The 23,104-nt window shown below is 52.8% G+C and overlaps 1 protein-coding gene across 1 annotated transcript; it reads right to left on the minus strand.

Annotated features, from left to right (window-relative positions):
* Positions 1-14,845: 14,845 nt before the first annotated feature.
* Positions 14,846-22,192, minus strand: CRYBB2 (crystallin beta B2). The gene is made up of 5 exons (XM_036105207.2): positions 22,139-22,192; positions 19,276-19,394; positions 17,949-18,081; positions 16,757-16,899; positions 14,846-15,072 (listed from the first exon to the last, which is right to left on the minus strand). Exons 1-5 carry the CDS (start codon positions 22,190-22,192, stop codon positions 14,904-14,906), a joined length of 618 nt encoding a protein of 205 aa, XP_035961100.1. The 3' UTR covers positions 14,846-14,903.
* Positions 22,193-23,104: the final 912 nt, after the last annotated feature.

Consider the following 23,104-nt stretch of genomic DNA (forward strand, 5'->3'; position numbering starts at 1 on the left):
CTCTTGATTGCTGGCAAGTTCTATCAGCTCGAATGTGTTTAAAGCAAACAGGGGAAGGTATTAGATGACATATCTAGGACAGCGTGGTGATTAATTTCATGTGCCAACCTGACTCGGTCATGGGGCATCCAGAGATTTGTTCAAACATTATTCTGAGTGCATCTACAAGCGAGGATTCACATCTGAATCCGTAGACTGAGTGAAGCTGATGCACTCCCTATTGCGGCGGGGGGGGGGGAGCCTTCCCTAATCACTCGAAAGCCTGAATAGCACAAAAAGGCTGACCCTTTCTGAGTGAGAGGGAGCTCCTCCTTGACTGATTGCCATGAACTGGGACATCAGTCTTCTGCCTTTGGACTTGAACTGAAACCCTGGCTCTTCTTGGTTCTCAGACCTGCTAGCTTTTGGACTGGAACTTACACTATCAGCTCTTCTGGTCTCCCTGACTACAGAACTTGAGATTTGTCAGCCTCTATAACTATATGAGACTTATAATTTCGTTCCACATCTATAGCTATCGATCAATAGATTGATATATCAGAACCAATATGGTGTGTGTGTGTGTGTGTGTGTGTGCATGTGTGTGTCTGTGTATGCAACACACACACATCCTATGGGTTCTGTTTCTCTAGAGAACTCTAATACAGACATCCAGGACAGATTCTGTGTTGGCTTCAGGTATGGCTGGATCCAGGTGCTTTAACAATGTCACGAGGCTCTGTCATCACTTGCCAGATCTTAGACAGGATTTCTTCCCATGGTATGCATGCTAGTGGACACTGGCAATCCTGGCTCATGTTTTCTAAACTTCACACTTAAGAAAGAAAGAACATCTCCCTACATTCATCTGATTGGCCTCACTTGGGTCAAGTGTTTTTTCTGAGCCAATCACTGTGGCCGAGTGGATGTGCTATGGCAGGGCACCAGGATCGACAGCACACATAGAGTAGGGGAGGAGTCCTACAAAGCAAAGTTGGCCAGGCTCCAACTACAGATCAGGTGCGCACTGTTATTATGTCCTTTTGTGAGATGAGGAAACTGGCTCAGAGTATTTACGGGAATGGCCACTCACAGGCCTCAGAGCGTAATTGCTAGATTCAAACCCAGGTGTGTCCATGGGCTCTAACCACTATTCCACCCTGCCCCTCGCCCCTTAGTCCTCATCATAAAGCCAAAGTCCTCTGGCACTCCAATCGTTGGTCTTCATATACAGAGTTTTAAGTGCCCACCTTGTACTTGGCACAAAGTCGGGGTGTAGGAAGCGTGAGTGAGCCCCTCCCGTGCCCCTGGACAGAGCCCTCAGTGCCTTGTCACAAGCAGCTCCTTTCAGTATACCCCATCAGATCTTTGTCTGGATTCTTCTCCCCAGCTCAGTGACAAGGAGGGACCAAGGGACAAGCTGAGTCTGCCGGGGGTTGGCATCTGTCCACACACATCCGTTCCCATCCACTGATGCATTTTCATTCCATTCGAGAACTGCCTATTTTGGGCAGCTCAAGAACAGGTGTTTCTTAACGACCACAGTTTACCACGGGTATTTTTAGTCCCCTCATCTTGGTAAATTGTTGGGATTTTGTTGGTTCTCGGCAGAACAGACAAAACATCTGTCCAAGCCTCATATGAGATGCCGGCAGTGGGTGAGCATAATGATTAGGCATTAGTGATCTGTTGTCGCATATCCAATTGCCCCAGAACTTGGCAGCTTAAGACGATAAACATTTACTGTCTCGCAGTGTCTGCAGGTCCAGAATGCAGGAGGACCTGAGCTGGCTGGTTCTAGCTCGGGGTCTCTCAATGCACTTGCCAACAGGAGGTTAGCAGGCTGAAGTCATCTGAGGGTTTGACCGGGGCTGGGGGACCTGCTTCCACAAGGCTCCCGCACACAGCTGCTGGCCGCAGTCCCCAGTTCCTCACCGCGTGGGTCCCTCCTAAGGCTGCTGGAGTGTCCTGACAACATGGTGGCTGGTTTCCCCAGAGTGGTGATGCTCAGGAGGGCAAGGAGGGAGTCCCGGGGTCCTATCCTTGGAAGTGACCCCCCCCCCCCGCCCCCATCACTTCCATCCTGTTCTGCTCATTAGAAGGGAGTCAAGAAGCCCAGCCCACACTGGAGGGTTCCACCTTTCCAAAGGAGGATCAAAGAACGTGTGGACATATTTTTCATCTGTGTAGGCACTCTTATAGAGCGTGAGGGCTCTATAAGAGCCCCAGCTCTTTCCCCTGCCTGGATTCCCACTCTTCCCAAGTGACCTTGCAGTTCCTTCTGCTAAAGGATGGAGTATGATCCCCCCACCCCACCCCACCCCCCCGCTGCCCCTGATGCGGAGCTCAGTCCTTTAGCTTGCTGAGTTCAATAGGATGAGGTGGGAGCAACATGTGCTGGTTCCCAGGCTAGGTCCTGAGAAGCTTGGACTGTTTCTGGTTGCCTTCTTGCATTCCTGCCGTTGCTGGGAGAGGAACACAATCCCGCCAGCCCACTGACCCCAGGAGCGCCCGAGAGAGATGCAGGGAACAGAACATAGCTGCCCCACGGAGCCCAGCCTGGCTCAGCCAACACACAGCCGACTCGTGAGCTAGATAAACACTTCTCGTTCTGTGGTACTGAGATTGTTTTTTTAGGCCCCACCTTATTGAAATGTTATTTTTCTTTCCATAAAGTGACACCCTTTCCCAAGGAAGTGATACAATTTTGCACAATCTATAGCTGTCTGTGCTTGTGTTTCGGGTTCCTTCCGCAGTAAGTGGACCACCGCTGGGGCCTCTTCCCCTGGTGAGAGTCCCCTGCAGCGCTCCTTGATGAGGACCTTGGTCTTGAACCTCCGGGCAGGCTGTAGGCACAGCAGGAGGCGGCGGGGGAGAAGCAAAGTAGCGAGGTCATCACCGTGCTGGGCTTTGCATCGATTGGAAATGCAGCTCGAGGGGTCCCCGCAGAGGAGTGGAGAGCACGTGGAGTTCTGCTCTACGATGACTTTGCTGGAACAGAGGGCTCGAGGCAGATACCAGCATTTTCATGACAAACACAGTTGTCCTATTGCGGCCAAATCTGGGAAGAAGGCGGTCTGCCCCATCCTACGGCACCGAGATTTTGGGGTCATTTGTGGGCAGTGGCCTGATACATGTATGTAAGGCTTGGGGGTCAGCCAGTCCTGAGTCCCAGTGTCAGCTCTACCATTCACCAGGCTTGTGGCCGGGGCAAATCATTTCACTTCTCTGAGCCTCAGTGATCTCATCTGTAAAACGGGATGATGATACCACCTCTCTCGGAGGTTTTGTGATGATTAAGATCATGCCAAAAAGTGCTTAACAGAGTGTCTAGCACCATGATTGTTACTAACAAAATACTCTGGGCCTATTGTCCCAACACGGATGTGCAGCCAAGGGTATGATTTGATCCTTGAGCTCAAGCATCTTCTATAGCTCCCTAGTTCCAAGTTCCCGACTGATCTCAAGGCTTCTTTCCTCCTCCTCCCGTGCTCACTGGCCACTCACCCTCACTCTCTTACCCAACAGCCAGGACAAATGCCTCATGCCCATCTTGGACCCAGAGCTCCAGCCATGCACATTCGGTGAGCTTCTCTCCACACCGGACCCCCTCTTTGTGCTGGCTCAGCTCCTCTGGGACAGTTGCAACAGTCCTTAAACCCCCTGTGTCTAGAGTCAAGCACATCGGGTGGGCTCTGAAGTCTGGCTTTACCCCTTTCCAGCTGGGCGAACTTGGGAAGTGACTAGACTTCTCTGTGCTTCTGCTGCCTCGTTTGCAAACTGAGGCTCAGAGAAGTGAAGTGATTTGCCCCGGCCACAAGCCTGGTGAGTGGTAGAGCTGACACTGGGACTCAGGACTGGCTGACCCCCAAGCCTTACATACATGTATCAGGCCACTGCCCACAAATGACCCCAAAATCTCGGATCAGGTAGCCGTGGGAACTGACCTTATCGGGGAACTGTGGGGATTTGATTCTAGCACACAGGTAAAGTCATATCCCTACACCTGGCATGTTGAAAGTGCAAATAATAGTTAATAGCTCATATTCCTCTCCATAAAAATAGTTTCCCCAGCTGTGATTGAAGGGGCTTGACTTGCCCTGTAGTGTCTTAGGGTGCTGACATTGGGAGCAGACGTTAAAGGGATCCCATGGGTGGCGGAATAAGGTGGAGAACCCCCATTTCCACTCCAACACTCTCTTATCTGCTTTGCATATTGGAGTGCCTTCTGCTAGATTATCCAGAAAACAGTTTCTTTGTTTTTAAAAAAACTGGGGGCACCTGGGTGGCTCAGTTGGTTGGGCGACTGCCTTCGGCTCAGGTCATGATCCTCGAGTCCCGGGATCGAGTCCCGCATCGGGCTCCCTGCTTGGCAGGGAGTCTGCTTCTCCCTCTGACCCTAACCCCTCTCATATGCTCTCTCTCATTCTCTCTCTCTCAAATAAATAAATAAAATCTTCAAAAAATTAAAATTAAAAAAAATTGGAAACCATTGGATCAGATCGTCTTGCTGGGCCTTTCGGGCTTTATGTTTGGGTATTTCATGGCAGGGGACCGATGCAGGGCTGAGCAGCAGGAACGAGGGGCCGCCCAGCCGTGCTGCAATGCAGCCCCCCAGTGACTTCAAGGGGCCAAGGCAAAGCCACTCTCGGGCTCCAGACACGGCCCAGTGCCCGCTCCGCTCTGCCACCCCCAACACACCCCCTCGCTAATGGTTCTCCTCCTCCAGAACTTGCCATGCTCTGTTTCCTTTTGTATATTTTAAATCCTGCTTCTTGGCTCCCAGCCCCAGAGCCCTGGAGGAAAACAACGCTGGGGGCGGGGGGTGAGGGGTGGGGGGGGGGGAAATGCCTTTAAATGTAAAGATACAATGCAAACCAAGTCAACTCTATGAGCCGAAAGCCCAGCAGTGGGCATCAGCCCAGGGGGCAGCAGTTTGGGGGTGGGCTCTCTATCCCCCCTTCCTTTTTGATCTTTTATTAAGAGCTTGTTTTGATTCTGTGGTTGCTATGTTACGGGCAGCATTTGGTGGCTGTTTCTGAGAGGCCACGTGGGAGACTGTTTGTATCAGTCCAACCCTGGAGGCAAGAACTTAGCGGGTGGCCGAGCTTCAGGTTGGGGAGGGCGTGGGGGTATAGAGCGGTCTTCAGGAGGAAGCCGGCTGGCCATGGAATTCTGTGACAACCACCACAGGGACCCAACCCAGGGACGTGGCCCAGAGAGAGTGCACCGACCCCGACATGCTGCGTGATCTGCAGAAAGTCTCTCCACCTCTCTGAGTCCCAGTCTCCTGATCTGTCCAAGAAGAACAACATACGCCCAAACGGAAGTGAGGAGGGACAAATGAAATCTTGTCTAACACATGGCACCCATCATCTCCTGAAATCTTTCCAACACCCCATGTTGCAGATGCGGAAGGGAAGACCCAAAGAAGTGCCGAGACTTGTCCAAAGCCACACAGCCGGGGACGGGAGGCTGTTCCATAATCGCCCCCACACCTTCTCTGATGCTCAGTTTTAACCGCGTAACGATTATAGGAAGCACGTGCATAGCTGGGCTCTGTCCTACAGTAACATTATTAATCCTTCCCACAGCCCTGTAAGGCAGGAATTGCTCTTCTCATTTCTAGGAGTGAGAAAATTAGGGTTGCTTGGGCACCCCGCCCCGTTACCCAGCCCAGAGGTCAGAGAGCTGGGATTTGAGTCCAAGAAGCCCCTTTCCAGTGTTCTTGCCACAGCGGCTGCCCTGGGGCCGCTCAAGGAGAAGTTAGAGAAAGTATTCCGCAAACACACGGGGGTTCACCACGGTGTGGTTTATAGTAACACGCACGGGAAGCAACATGAATGCATTATGTGTATACTGTAAAGCACTCCACACCAGTTACTGTGAAGGCTCTAAATCTACTACATGTTACAACATGATGGATATAAACATATAGTAAGAGTTGTAAAAAAATGAACCGGGGAAAAAAAGATAACGCGGGGGTACATTAAGGCAGGGAGGGAAGGGAATGGTTGGGGGGGGGGGTACGGCACCGTATCTGTAACATTTTCCTTCTCATGAGAGAAACATCTGAAAAAAGAAAGGAACAGATGTGCTTTGAGACGTAGACAGGACTGGATCGCATGGAGCTCCAGTAGACCGCAAAGCTTCCAAGGGCCCCTTCCGAGGAGTGGGTGCACGGGAGAAGTCCCACCCCATCCCTCAGCGCACCCCCACCCAAGAGTACAAGCTGTTGGCCTCCTTCATTTAAAGAAAACAGCTTCTGCCTCTCTGCACGTTCCCCAACTCCACACACTAGCCAGAGGGAGTGTTCTCCACTGCCAATCAGATGCTGTCACTCCCTTGCTCAGAACCCTCCCATGGCTCCCCAGTGCCCTCAGGATCAAGCCCAACTTCTTTCTGCGGTCACCACGTGGCTACCTGGCCAGCCTGACCTCCCGCTGCTCTTCCTCCTGAGCCCCACGGACGCCCCAGTTCACGCCCGCAAAACCACCTACATTTCCCTTCCACTCTTTTTTTTTTTTTTAAAGATTTTATTTATTTATTTGAGACAGAGAGAATGAGAGAGAGAGAGAGAGAGCACATGAGATGGGGGAGGGTCAGAGGGAGAAGCAGGCTCCCCGCCGAGCAGGGAGCCCGATGCGGGACTCGATCCAGGGACTCCAGGATCATGACCTGAGCCGAAGGCAGTCGCTTAACCAACTGAGCCACCCAGGCGCCCTCCCTTCCACTCTTAAAGTTTTTCTCACCTGGATCATTTTGCACTCGTGACCCCCTTGTCCTGGAAAGCCCTCCCCACCTCCCCACTAGCCTTGTCTCTGTGATGCCCAAAGCCAGACTCCTTACCCAGGTGCACAAGGCTGCCGGGGGAAAGCCTGAAGCCCTGTGCCAAAAAATTGGGGGATGGGCCCTTCCCCACTTCCCCTCCCTAACTTCCTGAAGTCTGTCTGCTGGTTAACAGTTTGCATGTAAAACTGAGGGTAAAAGTCAGCTCTTTTCACTCAAAACTAAATGCATGCCCCCCCCCAAACAGTTGAATAAAACAAAAAGACAAATCGACACTGTCCTCTTGTTTAGCCCACAGGTGTCCCTCTGGCTGAGCACGGGGGCACCTGCCCAGGGGCACAGCCCTCCCTGCCCACCCCTCCCCCTCCCCTCTCTCCAAGGCTTCAAGCCCAAAGACCACAGGCAGCAAATGCACCCCAAAATCTCTTCCATTGCCTCTTTCCAGTACTAAGGGAAGGAAGCAAGAAAGTCGGGCTGCTCGAGTGCGTGTGCGCACACATGGGTACAGAGAGACAAAAAATGTAAAGCCCCTTTCCTACTTGTGACTCCATAGCCTCTAGAGTTGCTATATATAAAATCTGTAAAAAATATATATATGTAATATATATGTACATATTAAATGTGTGTGTGTTAGAAACCCATGTTTTGCTGTTTGCCCAATACCAAAGCCTCTGCCTCCCGGGCTCAGTTTCCCATCGTGAGATGAGAGGCTTGACCCCCTCCAGCTCTGGAAGCTTATCTGAGTCTGTCTCATGCAGGAGGCCAAGGCAAATGCCCATTCTGTAGTCGGTCCTAAGTGTTCCCCTCCCTGTCTGCAATCCTGCCTGCAACCCCCCCAACCACCACCCTCTTTAAAAATATATGTTCCCCCAGGATGCGTCTCCCTCATCCCCTAGAGCGGCGGTTCAGTTCTCACCCTGCAGTGATTTTGCCCCCAGGAGATATTTGGCAAAGGCTGGAGACCTGGTTGGTGGTCACAAGTTGGGGCTGCTACCGACATCTAGCGGACAGAGGCCAGGGATGCTGCTGAACCTTCTGCCAGGCACAGAACGGCCCCCCCCGGGGCATATGGGGAGCACTGCGGCTAAGCAGCCTTGCCCTGGAGCTAAGGCATTTATTGGACACTGTTCTTTTTTTTTTTTTTTTTAAAGATTTTATTTATTTGTTTGACAGAGAAAGAGACACAGCGAGAGAGGGAACACAAGAAGGGGGAGCGGGAGAGGGAGAAGCAGGCCTCCCGCTGAGCAGGGAGCCTGATGCAGGGCTCAATCCCAGGACCCTGGGATCATGACCTGAGCCGAAGGCAGATGCTTAACGACCGAGCCACCCAGACGCCCCTGGACACTGTTCTTTACACTCTCTAGACTGAAACAACTGGAACCTCCTGGTAGCCCTGAGGTAGGAGGAGCATTGAAAATTTAAAAGAGAGAAGTTAGGTTACTTTTGCAGCAACAAGGCACCCAGCTCTGAGCCCACGCTTCTGAGGCACAAATAAGCCTCATGCGCCCTGTTTTCAGATGAGAACACTGAGGCTCAGTTGCTTAAGGCACACAACTATGAGGAGTCAAGAGTCAGTCACATCTCACCACGTGACAGATTCCGGGGTCTGTGCTTCGGAAAGGACTACTGGGCGATCGGCACCGACCCAAGGAGGAGGAAGCATTTCCGAAGGAGCCTGAACAATGAGTTGACTTCAGAAGATGGGGGTGGGGTGGGCACATGTCAAGAAGGCAAGACAAGTTTTTCCTCCTGGTGCCTGATTTTCATTGGACTGACAGTCTGAATTTTCCATGGCCTTCTGCCTGGACATGACTGATTCTAAGGAGACTGTCCTATTGGTTGGTCCCTGATCTCGGGGTTTGACCATTCATTCATCCATTCATTCTATAAATATCTATCAAGCCTCAAGCATGCACGTACCAGGCTTTTGGATATATGGAATGCTAAATTAGATCTGGCTCTTGCCCACACGGAGACTTGAGTCAAGGATGAATCAAGGAATCAGACAAAGAAATATAAGACAGCACGTGGGATTAGGCCTTCAGGAGGCAGGTGAGCACAGCAGAAAAGTGGGTGTCATCAGAGGATTAGCCTGGCCAGTAAAGTCAGGGAAGACACTGAGCTGAGGTTTGAAGACCGTGTAGGGGCTCATTAGGCCAACTGGGGACACCCTGCGGCTGGAGGGCTCATGATGGGTCCAAAGGACAGAAAGAACTAGTGTATTTATGGAGGAGGAGGCTGCTGACATGAGGCGGGGATTAGTCCTTGAAGGTGTTGTGAGTCAGGGACCAGGGTCTTCATCCTGAGGGCAATGGGGAGCCATGGCAGGTTTAAGGAGGAGGGTGTCAAGATCAGAGTTGCATTTGGAGAAGATCCTTCTGACGGCTGTGTGGAGCATAGACTGTGGCGCATGGAGGGAGCGCGGGGAGAGCTTTGAGAAGGCTATTGGGATTGTGTGGACAAGGGAGGATACCGACCTGGGTCCGGGGATGGCTGATAAGTGGGTGGATTTAACAGAAATTCAGAAGGTCGAAAGGGTGATGGAAATTCAGAAGACCAACACAGGGAAATCACATACCCTTCCCCTTCTAGGCATTTCCTTCGGGACAGTGTGGCCGAAGCTTCCTGATACCAAGTCCATCACCACTGAACTACCTCCTTATGATGGGAGCAAACACTCGGTTTTAAGAATATGTTGCCATGCCAACGATGGCCTGGCTTCCAGCCTGCACACCCCACAGAGCCCATGTCAGCAGCCCCAGGATGCGGGGACCAGCCAGCCAGCCAGCCTCAAAGACCCAAGGGAGGAGGGGCAAGGAAAGGACTATTCTTATAGCTGGGTCAGGGTGCCCTGCCCATCAGCATCTCTAGTACTGGAAGCTCCAAAGGGCAATCCCCTTACCTTCCAGAGAGGCTGATGACTGAGGGTTAGAGACAGCCCTGGGTTTAACCTCTGGCTTTCTCACTTCTTACCAGTGTGGCCTCCTGCAAGTCACAGCCCCCTCTCTGAGCCTCAGTGCTCATCTGCAAAATGGGAAGAACCCACAGGCTGTTGCAGGTCAGAGAGTGAGTAAATCAGCCAGCAATCCCTGAATGCCACCATGAACCGGTCATGGTACCAGTGACACTGAGGCATGTCTTAGAGCTTCCATTCTACTGGAAAACCTGCATTACATAAGTAATTACCTAGCTACCCAGCTAACCATTGAGCTACCATCGTGATGAGTGTGAGGTGGGCATTTGTGGGTGGACTTGGGGGTGAGGAGAGGAGCTCAGAAGAAGAAATATGTAAGTTGGGAACCCTGCATTTGCCCATGCGTTCATGTAGACAGTCATTTATGGTCGGGCTACCCCACGCCGGGCACGGAGGAAACTGGAATCGGGCTGCCCTGGTCCAGCTCCCCTCTGTGGAGATCGGAGATCCAGTACATAGAGCACTTTCAGCAGGTCAGTGTTTCCTCCCTATTGCACAGGCTGCATGAGCATTTGAGGACTAACCTGGAGGAGCAGGGGATCAGGGAAAGCTTCTCCGAGGGAAGCAGGAGGGGCACCACGCATGAGCCCAGCCAATGCACTGACTGGTGGGGGTGGGGGCTGTGTGGGCGCGCTGGTGGGGGCAGCGTGGAGATGTGAGCAGGACTCCCTTCCTTGTCCTCATGAAGTCTCCAGTCCAGTTGGGAAGCAGGGCCAAACACATTGTGAATAATTACAATTGCATCTGTCATGAAGGTGAGGGGCTCATGGGAGGGCCTGATGAGTGGACCATTATATGAAGATGGAACAAGCCAGTGATAATCATGAATATAAAGTACCTACTCGGGGTGCCTGGCTGGCTTAGTCAGAAGAGCATGCAACTCATGATCTTGGGGTCGTGAGTTCGAACCCCATGTTGGGTGTAAAGATTACTAAAAATAATAATAATAATTAACGTTTAAAAAAATAAAGCACCTGCTAATGTCTGAGGGGGAAAAAAGGATTTGACCAATATTTAGATTGATATTTTGGACCCACACTTCTGACTTCTGTCTTGGAAATGGCAGTGTGGTCCACCTGGCTGGTCTTTTCCTCGTTCCTGGATTAATGTAGAGAAAGGAGATCCCAATCTACTCAAGTCTGTCTTCTTTTCTTTCTTTCTTTTCTTTTTTTAAGATTTATTTATTTATTTATTTGACAGAGAGAGAGAGACAGTGAGAGAGGGAACACAAACAGGGGGAGTGGGAGAGGGAGAACCAGGCTCCCTGCCCAGCAGGGAGCCCGATGCGGGGCTCGATCCCAGGACCCCCGGGATCATGACCTGAGCCGAAGGCAGCCGCTTAACCGTCTGAGCCACCCAGGTGCCCCTAGTCTGTCTTCTTTAAAGGAAAAAGAAAAGTAACTTCCTGCAATAACAAGTTTTGTCATAAACTGTTCATGAACGTCATCTGCCTATTTTAAAGAAAGACGCGGAAAGGTAAACTCTTTGCAGAAATACAAAACCCTAGAGCGGTGATTCTCATCTTGGCCTTGCATCAGTGAAACACAGATCCCGGGCCCACGGTGAGGACATGAAGAGGTAAAGGGAAGAGGGAGGTGGGGAATGAAGAAAAGGTGGGCAAAGGGAATTCAGAGCAATAGGAGGAAAAGGGAGAGGAAGGACAAAGAAGGAGGGAGCAGAGGGAGAGGACAGGAGAGGAAGAGTGAGGCCCGGGAAGAGAACAGAGAAGCGGGAGGAAGAAGATGGGAGTGAATGACCAAATTGGTGAGTGAATGTGCTGAAGCCCTTCCGCCCTTGTGCCCCGGACAAACTCCTACTCATCCTACAAAACCCAGCTTGAAGACCTTCTCCCAGAGGCCTTCCCTGACCGCACCCACGATATCACAGCCTCCCCCTTAGCACTTGTCACACTGGGTTCATTTACTGACTCCCTGCGTGTGGCTGGCATTGCCCCAAAGACCACGCATGACATCTCACTGAATCCTCACTGCAGCCTTATGAGCCGGCGCTAGTGTTTCCCTCATCTCAGGGGAAACTGAGGCACAGAGCGTCTACTCTAAGCCATACCTCTGAGTGGCAGGATGAGGCTTTGCCATTTGCTTCCAGTGACAGTGCGAGAGACGGTGATTTGGAAGCACCTTCCTCATGCAAAGAATCGGCGCTGAGTTTGTTTCCCCTCCCAGCAAGCTTTGCGGAGGAGAGCTGCAGAAAGGAACAGGCCCGTAAGACCTGTCGCTGCTCTGTCACTGTCCAGTGAGATCTCGCTCTGCGGAGCCTCGGTTTCCCCACTGTCCCGGGAGAGGCTCTGAGGCCCCGCCCAGCTCTGGCAGCCGCTGTGACTGACAGGGCTCGGCTCCAATCAGGGGCCGAACAGCTGACCGCCGGGCGAGGAGCCCTGAGGATGGCGCTCTGCTGACACCTGGTGGCTGGAGGCGGGATTGCGCCTAGGGGATGGCCCGGGGGGGACCTGAGCGGAGGCAGAGGGGTCCACGCTTGGAGGTGTTGGCGGGGTGGGGAGAGGGACCCACAGAGCTCAGCCCCCGCTTGACAGAGAAAGGGGGCGAGGATGAAGGGGAGGGTTAGGAAAGGAAGCAGGAGATAGAAATCTATCTGCTGCAGTGATAGCAGCAAAGATAAAGATAGGTCCCGAGAGAGACAGAGAGAGATAAAGATAGAGAGAGATAGAGGAAAATAGAGAGAGATAGAGAGAGACAGGGAAACACAAAGACAAATAGAAACCATCAAAGCAACATAGGAGGAGAGTGACCCCAACCGGCCATCCTGTCCAGCCTTGTTCTTTCACTGAGGAGGACGAGGGGCTCAGAGAGCATCCCACTCATGCTCGTGTGGACCCCGGCTATCTGTTCCACCTGGTCAAAGCCCATTCCCCATGTCTTCTTCCCCATGGCAGAGTGTGTTTTGTAAAGATGGCCACCGTAATAGATCTCCTCCCATACACTGACCTTCCTCTCTTTACTGGTGGGGACTTTGTCTCCTCCCCTCCAACCTGGGTCTACCTATGTGACCCCCCCCCCCTTCCAATAGAGTATGGAAGAAGTGATGCTGTATGACTTCTGAGGCTATGTCTTAATGCCATGAAGCTTCCACCTTCCTCTGGGGACACTTGCTTTTAGAACCCAGCTACCATGCTGTGGGGAAGTCAAGTGGTTGCATGGAGTGTCCACGTGTGTGTGGGGGGGTTCTGATCTGAGAACCATAGTTGAGGTCCCAGCCAACAGCGAGCACCAACACCCAGCCATGGGACTCACCCCTGGGCTTTGAGCTACCCTAGATGACTCCATTTGGAGCAGAGATGAGCTGTCCCCACTGGGTCCTGCCCAAATGACACATGTGAGCAAAACAAATGATTGTTGTAGTTTTACCACTAAGTTTTGGGTAGGTTGGTATGTAGGAATAGATGAGTGGGAACCCTCTTGGTGCCACCTACCACACACATCATCATCATCATGATCTTCATCATCACCACCACCATCATCATCATCATGCCATCTCTCAGGACCCTGTGCTTAGCCAAGTTTCAAAGTTTCCATGCCCTGAAGTGCCCATTATGCCTAAAACACTGGAACACATAACGCGCTTTCTTGCATCCCTAACTTTGCATATTCTGTTCCCTTTGCCAAGATTTTTCTCCCCAAGATTCGCCTGGAAAATGTCAACTCTTCTTTCAACACCCTTACTTCTTTGGGAGGTGTGATGCCCCAGGCAGTATCCCTGCCTTCTCTTGGTGTCCTTGGCCCCTTCCTCTTGCCATCACTGCATTAGTGTCCTAGGGATGCTATCGCAAAGTGTCCCAAACAGAGTGGCTTAAACTGCAGGAATTTATTCTCTCACAACGCTGTGTGCTGGCAGTCCAAGGTCAAGGTGTCAGCAGGGTTGACTCTCCGTGAGCATATTTGCCAATCCAATATGAGACAGAGGTAGCATTGTTCTGCAGTAGGGGAAACGGACTTCTCAAGAAATGATTCCAGCACCACAGTGGCCCGAAGTGGAAAAAGGGAGATCCAGAAAGAACCTAGATCCCCGCCACACGCTGTACACAAAAACCAGCTCCAGAAGGATTGAGAACTTATATGTGAGGAGCACAACTTGCGAACTTTCAGGAAAAAAAAAAAATATTGGAGGATATATTTGTGACCTGGGGTTAGAAAGAATTTCTTAAAGAAGAGAGGGGAGGTGCAGACCATAAAGGAACAGATTGATGTTAGACGACATCAAAATTTAAAACCACTACATCAAAAGATACTGAATCCAAAGTGAAAAGAAGCTGCTGTCTGGGAGTGGATATTTGTACTACAGATAACCAGCAAATGATGACCAGTTATCCAGAGAATGCCTGAGTTATCTCATTTCATCTCCACCAAAACCAGATTAGGGAGGCACTATTTTTTTCCCAGGTACAAAGATGGGGGCTCTGAGATGCAAATTGGCTTGTCTGAGGCCAGATCACTGGTCAGGGCTCTGGAACAGCCATTAGAATCCAGGCCGACCGTGATGCTAAGTGATCAAGCCCACCAAATGATGCACAGAGGGAGCAAGGAACACACAAAGGCAGAAACATGTAATTAGGACTTGTCTCTGGGACGGGCTGAGATTGCAGGGTTATTGGTTCCTCTGGCCGATCTAAGAAAACTGCCGGGCTCAAGGTGATTGAACACTAATGTGGGAATGGCAGGCAGCAGATTTATTTTTAGGGGCTGGAGCATCCTTCAGGTGCCCCCACGAGTGGCGGTTCTCAACAACCATGGAAAAAGGAGCTAGGAGGTCAGCCAAGCCAGCCACTCATGGGGCAAAAGCAGTTGTAAGTCAGGCAAAGAAACAGAGGCTCAGAGAGGTTGGACATTATGCCCAAGGTCACACAGCCAAGTAGCTATAGAGTCTCCATGAGGGCTCTGCTGACTTACCCCAGCCCAGACACTTTCTGGTTCTATTTCTCTCAGTCTCTCTCTCTCTCTCTGTCTCTCACAGACACACAAACACGCACGCACACACGCACACACCCAACACCCACTCCAGTTCCCATTGGAGATAAAAAGCAATGGAACACACAAATTGCAAGTCACACTTTATTCACTCGCCAGGAGGTCTGGGGGGGGATCCTGGGCAACAGACCAAGCCCCTGGGAAGGAGGAAAAGGGGGGCACTAGTTGGAGGGGTGGAAGGCGCCCCGTTGGTGCCACTGCATGTCGCGGATGCGGCGCACGGACTGCACCTGGGGTTGGGGAGCCCCAAAGTCCCCGCTGTCCTTGTAGTCTCCCTTCTCCAGCAGGTACTGCAGGCCACGATAGCCAGGGTACTGGTAGCCGACCCACCTGCAGGCCAGAGGTGAGGAGGGGATGTGGAGGACAGAGGAGAAGCAGACGAAGAGAGAGAGAGAGAGGAGAGCATCCTTAAGCCATTAGGAAGGGGGGAGTTCCCAATCATTTCTCACTTCCTGATTGTTGAGCAGGAACACCACCCTTCTGGCATCCAGCCTCTGCTTTCTTCCTTCTCTTGATGGGGAGCTCACTACCTACTAAGCAACTTTTGACTGAAGGCCTGATCCTGGGCTCAGAGGGAGGGGTGATCTCAAGCCCACTGAAGCCTAGAATAGGACAGGTCTCTTAACTGCCTCTCTCCATCCTCATCCCAACGCCATGCCTGGCTGTAAGGCCAAAGGAGAATAGGCTAGGTCCTAGGAGCCCTCTGTAATCCCTTTGTCATGTGAAGTCATCACCATCTATGGAGGGGTCCTTCACTCTTTGGAGCACCTAATGAAAGTTAACAGTTTCTTCCCCCCAAAATGTTACAAAGTCCTGGCCAACAAGGACCTGCCTGGCCAACACCTGTGTGCACCTGCAGGTCTACCTCTTGGTCTTGTGTCCTTATATCTCTGTGCACTAGCAGTCTAGAGTTTGTAGAGTCCCTCAGACTCACCAGGCTCCTCCAACCACAGGGCCTTTGCCCATGCTGTTCTCTGTCTAGAATGACCTTCCTTCCTCTCTTTACACCTGCACTTCCTACTCTTTCTTGGGATCTGAGTTCAAGAGTCCCTTCTTCAGGGAGGAAGTCCAGATTTGTGGTGGATTCTTAAATTATTAACTATTGACCCCAACTAGGCTGTTAGCTCTACAGAGCAGAAGCCAGGTCTCTTTAATCTACCTTGACATACTGAGCACCGAACATGATGCCTGGCACGTGGTGGCACTCAACACATTGAATAATGAATGAATAAATAAATGAAGAGGATCACGAACACAGAACTTTCACACTATTTTAGGAGCCCGATGAACCCCAGAAAGCCAGTACATGTTGGTAAACCAGCTCTCTGGAGGGAAAGGGGGTCTTGATTTGTAACATATTTCTGTGGTGTAAATACTTCCACTACGGCCGATTTTCGAGCTACTGAGGATTCAACAGCCAGCTCACAAAAATTCTGAAAATTGAGGAATCGGCTCTTGCAAGCTGGTACAAGCCGGCTCCAGCTCACCACTGCCTGTGGCCCATCTGCGAACCCCCAGAGAATCGAAGTTTTGCACAAGGAGAAATTCCCATGGGTGATGGCCAGAGTCTATGTACCAAGGAAGTTTAATTCAATGGGAAATGACACATCCTGTTTCTAAACTCAGGGACTCATGCAGTAAAGAAGCAACGTGGGCTGGACTTCCTGCCACTCACAGCTCTGTTAAGACCACTCAACTCATCTCTACCCTTCCGTTCCCCCTGCCTCTGCCTCATCTGCACCCCACTAACGTTCACAGTCCTGCTCCTGGGGACTGAGGTTAAGGTCACGCTTTCTCTCCCCCAGAGGTAGGGTATTGGCCAAAAGGCAGATCTGGACGGAGCCACTGGGGCTGAAAGCCACATACAAGCTCATGATTTCCATGCCCATTTTCCGAAGGGAAGACTGAGGTCGCAAGTACACAAGATCAGCTGGGTCCAGGACAGAGCGGGACTCAGGACCCCAGCGGTCTGGGCTCCTGGGGCAGGGGGAACCGGGGCTGGGTCTCCACTCACGTGCCACTCTGCACCCGCACCGATGACACTTTCTCCTGGTAGCCGTGGGCATGGAAACTGGGCACATCATCGTCTATGATTTCCATCTTCTTCCCCGTGAAGTTGGGGTTTTCGTAGAGGATGATCTTGTGCTCTTGGCTGTCCTGTTGATAGGGAGCGGGGAAAGTGAGTACAGGAGAGGAGGCCAGGGTGAGCCTTCCCACCCGTCCAGATGCCCCAGTATTGGGATCAGCACAATCCACCTATAGACTTCTTGCTCTGTAACCCTGCCACCCAAGTGTCTCCAACAACAGCAGTTAAACACGGGCCATTTGTTGGGGTCCCACTGGGCTGTCTTCATGTGACACTTCAGAGTCTACACTTTAAGGCACATTCAATTCTGATATGTCATTTTCCCTCAGCTCCCTATAAAAAAAACAAAAACAAAAACAAAAACAAAAATGGCAGCCATGATCTACACACTGGTAGGGGCCCCAAGCAGGCACTTGAGATATTTTGGCTTTCCTTCCTTGCCACACCTCTTCTTATCCTCCTGTTCCTGTGATATCTTTCTTAGTCATCCCCTTTAATCCTTTAAAGACTCATGCAATCTGGCAGATGAGAAAACCGAGGCTCAGAGAGGTAAAGCCGCCTGCCCAAGGTCACACAGTTGGGAGCACCAGGGCCAACGTAGGAACCCAGGTCCATGGGATGCTAAGTCCAAAGTTCTCCAATCTTCCATCAAGCTCTGGGGAGAGCTGGCCTGCCTTGGGAGGCTTGGGAGTGGACCTGAGCATTACCGGGCCCTGGGCCCTCCCTAAGAGTTCACGTTCTAGTAAAAGTCAGGATCAGAGAAGCACCAGAAGGTCCCACTGGCATGAGTTATGAACACGAGCTAACCCACCTTTTCTGCCACACCCAATCCCAGATTTTCTTTTCACAGTTAGGATGGCTATCATTCATCAAGCAATTGCTCTGTGATGGGTTCTAACCCCAGGAATCTCAGGGCAGTAGATCTGAATATCCCCATTTTACAGATGGGGAAACTGAGGCCCAGGGATGTGTATGACTTATGCTAGCACACAGCCAGGAAGTGTGCCCCGCCCATCAGAAGTTCGCACACTGCCGGAGGTGAAGGCTCCATCCTGATCCCTAGAGCCCCGGCTCCAAGATGGCAAAGAGAGGAGACAGCAGGAAGCGGCAGGAGGCTCACCACTTTGATGGGCCTCAGGGAGCTGAGGGAGTCCGTCCTCCGACTGCTGGTCCATGAGTCCCAGCGGGGGTACTCGCCCTTCTCGAACACAAACTGCTCACCCTTGCAGTTGGCTTGTTCATAGCCCACCCAGCTGCAGGGGAGACAGAGAGAGGGCAGGTCAGGTCAGCCCCGAAGCTTCTCCTGGCAGGACCCTGGCTAGTCGCTCGAGCCCCCGGGGCTCACACCTGCCCATCTCCCCCATCAAACTCCAGACACCTCCAAGTCATCCAGAACTCAATTGAGAACCATCAACAATCCTTAATAAAAATATCAATAGTTCTATTTCTAAAAAAAAAAGAAAGCAGAGGGGGGTCAAGTCCATGTGAGAAATTCTTCCAACCAAATGTTAACATAAAAAGGCAACTGAGAATCAGATACAGTGTTTAAATGGCCAAAACGTCACTTGCCGGGAAAGACGTGCTCCCGGGCGCACCAGATGCCCAGAGCGTGTCGGATAATGGAGGTCGGACGGGGCCGTTCCTTCCACTGGGTTCTCCATACCCTCAGACTCTGACTCGAGTGACATCATTGCACTCTGCAGAATTCCCTGAGAACCTTGAGCTGTGGGGTGGGTCACCCGGGATCCCCAACCCCACCAGGATCCCTGACCTCTTGGGAGGGGGTCACGGGTGGCCACCCCTGATTCCTGAGGCTCTTGCAGAGAAGGAGAGGTCAGGGAACCACAAGGACGGGCCCCTGCGGGCTGTGCTGAGCTATGTGCCATGAGCAGGGCAGAATCATATCCTACCAGGTATGTCCCCTTCTCTCCGGGGTCAGGGACCCAAGGCTGCTGGCCCCCAAATGTGCCAGTGAATCTGCTGAGATCCAGTATGGCCAGGATTGGGGAAGGGGATTGGGGAAGGACATCTGGCTTTAAACCTCACAAGAGAGGGAGGACACTCCCAGAGCCAGAGATTGGCAGCTCTAGAAAAGTCTATGAGAGTCACTGTGTCATCTCCCTGCCTTGAGGAAGTGGCTGGCCTTGGGGTCAGGCTTTTTCCACAGAGGAGGAAAGCCAAGGCTCAGAAAGGGAAGCTGCTGGCCCAGTGTCACACAGCCTGAAAGTGGTGGGGCCTGGATTTGAACCCACCTGTATCTGACCCCAAAGCACAAATTCTCTCCAGAGGCTGCCAGCCACCAAATCGCACGTTCCAGGGGCACAGTGAGGGCAGATCCCCCAGCTCCACAGCCCAGGTGCTTCACCCTGGGGGCGCCCAACCACGTGAGCCCTCCCCTTCCCCTCCACCCTTCCCCACCGCCCCCCCACCCCACCCCGGGTACATACGGTCCAGCCTGCACGAGGACAGAGCCTGCCTTCTCCACGCCAGTTTCTTTCAGGTTGGGGCAGGGCCCGCTGAGCTCATGCGAGTGGCCTTGGAAATTCTCCTGTTCAAAGATGATGATCTGCAACATGAGGAGAGGGTCGGCCCTGTCATCGTGGGGAGGCGGGAAGCAGGGCATTGGGGGCGAGGAGGGGGCTCCGAGAGCCTCCGGGGATGCTGCCGGGCTCCTCCTTTGGGAGTCACCGACCCAACACGGAGTCAGACAGCCCTGGCTCTGCCAGTTACCAGCTGTGAGACCTTGAGCCAGAACTTCCCCTCACTGAGCCTCAGTTGCTTCACCTGTGAAATGGAAAATGACAGAACCTACCTCATGGGGTTGCTGGAAGGATTCAGAGAAGCATAACGGTTCACACACAGTGTTTGCTCTGTGTGTGGGAGGCAGACTCCTGTGAATTAAGGGACATCCTACAGAGCCCGGGTGCCTAAGTGGCAGAGCTGAGGTTGGAGTCCAAGTTTGTCTGATGCTGTTTCCATCGGGGCAGCACTTTGCAAACTCACATGCACACAAAGCCCCTGGGATCTTGGTGAGACATGGTTTCTGAGACAGCACATCGTGGGGTGCGGCCCCAGATGCAGCATTTCTAACGAGCTCGCAGGTGAGGTAGGGCTTCTCTTCTGCTAGAGCCAGCCCACCACCCTACACACCTAATCCCATTTCATCCCTGGCTCTGCGGGTCCCCCTCTGACCTCCCCTGGGATGCTTCTTAAAGGGGCTTCACTCCCTTTGCCTCACCTGGCGCTCTCAGCAGCCGAGGGAAGGGGGCCAGCGAGATCCCCAAGAGCACTAACTGGGAGACCCACTGCCACTTTCCCTGATTCTAGAGAACATTTGCGGGGGGACAGAGGTTTTGTGGCCACGCTTCCCCAGGGGAGCTGCCCTGGGTGAAGAGGTGGGCCCCAGGAGGGGCAGCTGCGCCATCCTCATGGTCAGCACTGGCTGGGTAGACACGACCCTCTCTCCCAGGCCTGGGATTAGGGAGATAAAGCCAGGACGGAGAGGCCCAACGGGGCTCCGAGACAAATTCCATGGGCTCAGTCCAGCCTTTGTGGTCACTCACTCAACCACAGGAGGGTCAGGAGCCACGGGCTCTGAAGTCGCCCCGTCACATCCGGCTGCGCAACCTTAGGAAGCAACCTGGTTGCTTCCGGCCTCAGCTAGCCCATCTGTAAAATGGGGGAATCATGCCTCTTTTGCAGGGTCCTGGGAAGACTCAAGAACAAGGATGTTAGGTGCTCGGTGCTGATTACCCCGGCCTGGGAGGCAAGGGCTTGCAGCAGGGAGGAGGACAAGGAAGGTCAGCAACCTCACACAAGGCCCAGAAGCTCAGGATTATTATTACTGCTACTGTTTCTTATCAACCCACGGGGGCTCACATTTTACACAATATCTAATCCCCTAAACGTGCGCTGCCCGATGCCCGGCCGTCAGCTACCTATGTCTGCTCTCCGTGCTTGATCAGTCCGAATGCACATGCTATCACGGAGGCCACACATCGGATTTTGAAGACTCGGAACAGGAAGGGAAGAATCAAAAATCGCTTTCTTATAATGATTCTATTGATTCGACATGAGGCTGTATAGGGTTTAATGAACTAGGATACGAGAGTTAATTTCTCCTGTGTCTTCTTTGTCCTTTGTTTATCGTGGCTGCTAGGACGGGTTAAATTGCATGCGTGGCTGGCTTTCTGTGTCTAGGGGACAGCGCAGCTCTGAACACGACGCAGAGGCCTTCGTGCCGGTCCTCAGACTCACGCAGCTCGCTCCCACCTCCTACCTCCCACTTCCCGGCCTTTGCACTCACTGCGCCCTCCGCCTGGAATGTTCTCCCCTACCCCCACCTGACTCACATGTGACCCGGGTCTCCAAGCTAATGCCACCTCCCTCAGAGAGGCCTCCCTGATCACCTCTGCTAACACCGCCTCGCCTCATTCATCCCGACTCTCTGCACCCCTTCCCCTGTTTCCTGTTTCCTGAAACACTTCCCACTCCTCAAAGTCCTAGATTTGTTTGCTTGTTGTCTGCCTTTTCTCTAGAAAGTAAGAATGGGGTCAGCGGGTGGGGGGCTGCATCGGCTCAAGCTTCCCCAGGCTGGGGGGGCCCCATGTCAGACCAAAGGGCAATGCCAGGCCAGGGCCCCTGAAGCAGAGGGCCACAGGAGGGAGCCAGGCAGAGGCGACCAGGTAGATGGTTGCTGGGAGAGGGTTGGTACAGATTGGGTAGGATGAGCCCCCGGCCATTGGGCTGGGATGCCCCCGCCCCAGGATCCTAGGAGGGCGGGGAGGACGAGGAAGCAAAGCAGGCAATAATAACTGGTATTAGATGGACACACCACACGCCAGGCTGAGCTGATTTCCTTAGCCTCTTCACACCCACGCTGCGCCGCGAATCCAGTTCTCCCCATCTTACAAAGGAAGGAACTGAGGCTCAGAGAGGGCAAGTGACTGGCCTGGGTCACACAGCAAGTGAGGAATCCCACCTCCCCTCCCGTTCACAAGCCCCCTCTCACACTGGACTTTGGGTCGGCCCCAGCTCTGGGGAGCCCCCCATGGGCATTGGGGTACGGGGTAAAGCAGAGACACTTAAGTCACCAGCGCTGGAGGCTGGTGTCAGGAATCTCGACATGCTGGTCGTGGGTTGGGGAGGGGCCTTCAGAATCAGCACCCCCGGGGTGGCAGTGGGGGAGACTGAAGCCCAGAGAGGGGGAGCTTCAGGAAGAAAGATGCCAACTCGACTTTCCAGAAGAGAAACGGAGTCTGGGAGAGGTGCTCTGCTTGCCCCCCTGCCCTCTCCCACCATGGTACCCACCTTGGGGTTGAGGGGCTGTGGCTTGCCCGCTTGCGTCTGGTGGTCTGAGGCCATAGTGGGTGTCCTGTGCAGGAATGACCTGGAAGAGATGTAAGGGAGTGGCCGTGAGGACCTCTCTCGGGCCTCGGCTTTCCCACCTGGGGGCCTCGGGCCCTAGAGCCTGCTCTTGGTCTCCCTGGTCTCGGGTTGTCCCAGAGCAGCGGGGGTCATGAGCGGCGGTCTGAACTTCCATCCTTAGCTGCATTTCTTTGTGTCCAGGCCAGCTCCGGAGGGAAAAACGAGGTCCGCTAAGAAAGTGGTGATAAACTACAGCTTCAGCCGGGTCCCAAGTGGGTTCCCATCACTCAGCTCCAGACAAGCGGAGCAGAATGCAGACCCATCGATATGCAGAAATGTCCTGGTCATGGTAGGCAGCAGCTGGGAGCATTTCTTAGCTGGCAAGAACATCAGAAAAGTCTGGAAAACTGGCACTGTCTTCTTTCCCGCACAAGAGCAGTGAACCCAAGACTGCGTGTTCCCAGTGAAGACGGGAGACCTGAGCTCCTGTTCCAGAGAGAACGTCCAGCTTCCAGAAGCCCCTTCCACACTAGAGGCCGGGCCAGGACGTCCCTCAGAGAGAAGAAATTCGAATAAGCAGCTTGGGGACCAAACCCGCTCTGCTCTCCTATGTAACCAGCCTGTCACAGGGTCAGAGGCCCAGCGGCGCAGCCCTGCTCATCGGCCTTCGCACGCTAAAGATTAAGCTCAGTTGGCTTAACTCGGGGGGTGCTGGCTCCACTGTCCATCAGCAATGCGGCCCTGGGCGGGTCATCCTCTCTGTGCCTCAGTTTCCCGTTCTGCCAAGTGGGGAGAGTCATGGCACCCAACAATATCTATGAACAGGTGGTGATGATTTGAAGCCATGATGTGGGAAAAAGGTAAGCGCTTGGCAGCGGCATCTGTAAATGGCAGCCGCGATGGTATTAT

Source organism: Halichoerus grypus, chromosome 13 (assembly GCF_964656455.1).
Source record: "Halichoerus grypus chromosome 13, mHalGry1.hap1.1, whole genome shotgun sequence".
In the NCBI taxonomy this organism is placed as follows: domain Eukaryota; kingdom Metazoa; phylum Chordata; class Mammalia; order Carnivora; family Phocidae; genus Halichoerus; species Halichoerus grypus.

Bases quoted from the DNA above. Each gene is read 5' to 3' on its own strand.
- CRYBB2 (XM_036105207.2), bottom strand. From the start codon at position 22,192: ATGGCCTCAGACCACCAGACGCAAGCGGGCAAGCCACAGCCCCTCAAC. The intron at 18,082-19,275 runs GTATGTACCCGG...TCTCCCCTGCAG, and splicing joins GTCCTCGTGCAGGCTGGACC to CTGGGTGGGCTATGAACAAG. The intron at 16,900-17,948 runs GTGAGCCTCCTG...CCCTATCAACAG, and splicing joins CCCTGAGGCCCATCAAAGTG to GACAGCCAAGAGCACAAGAT.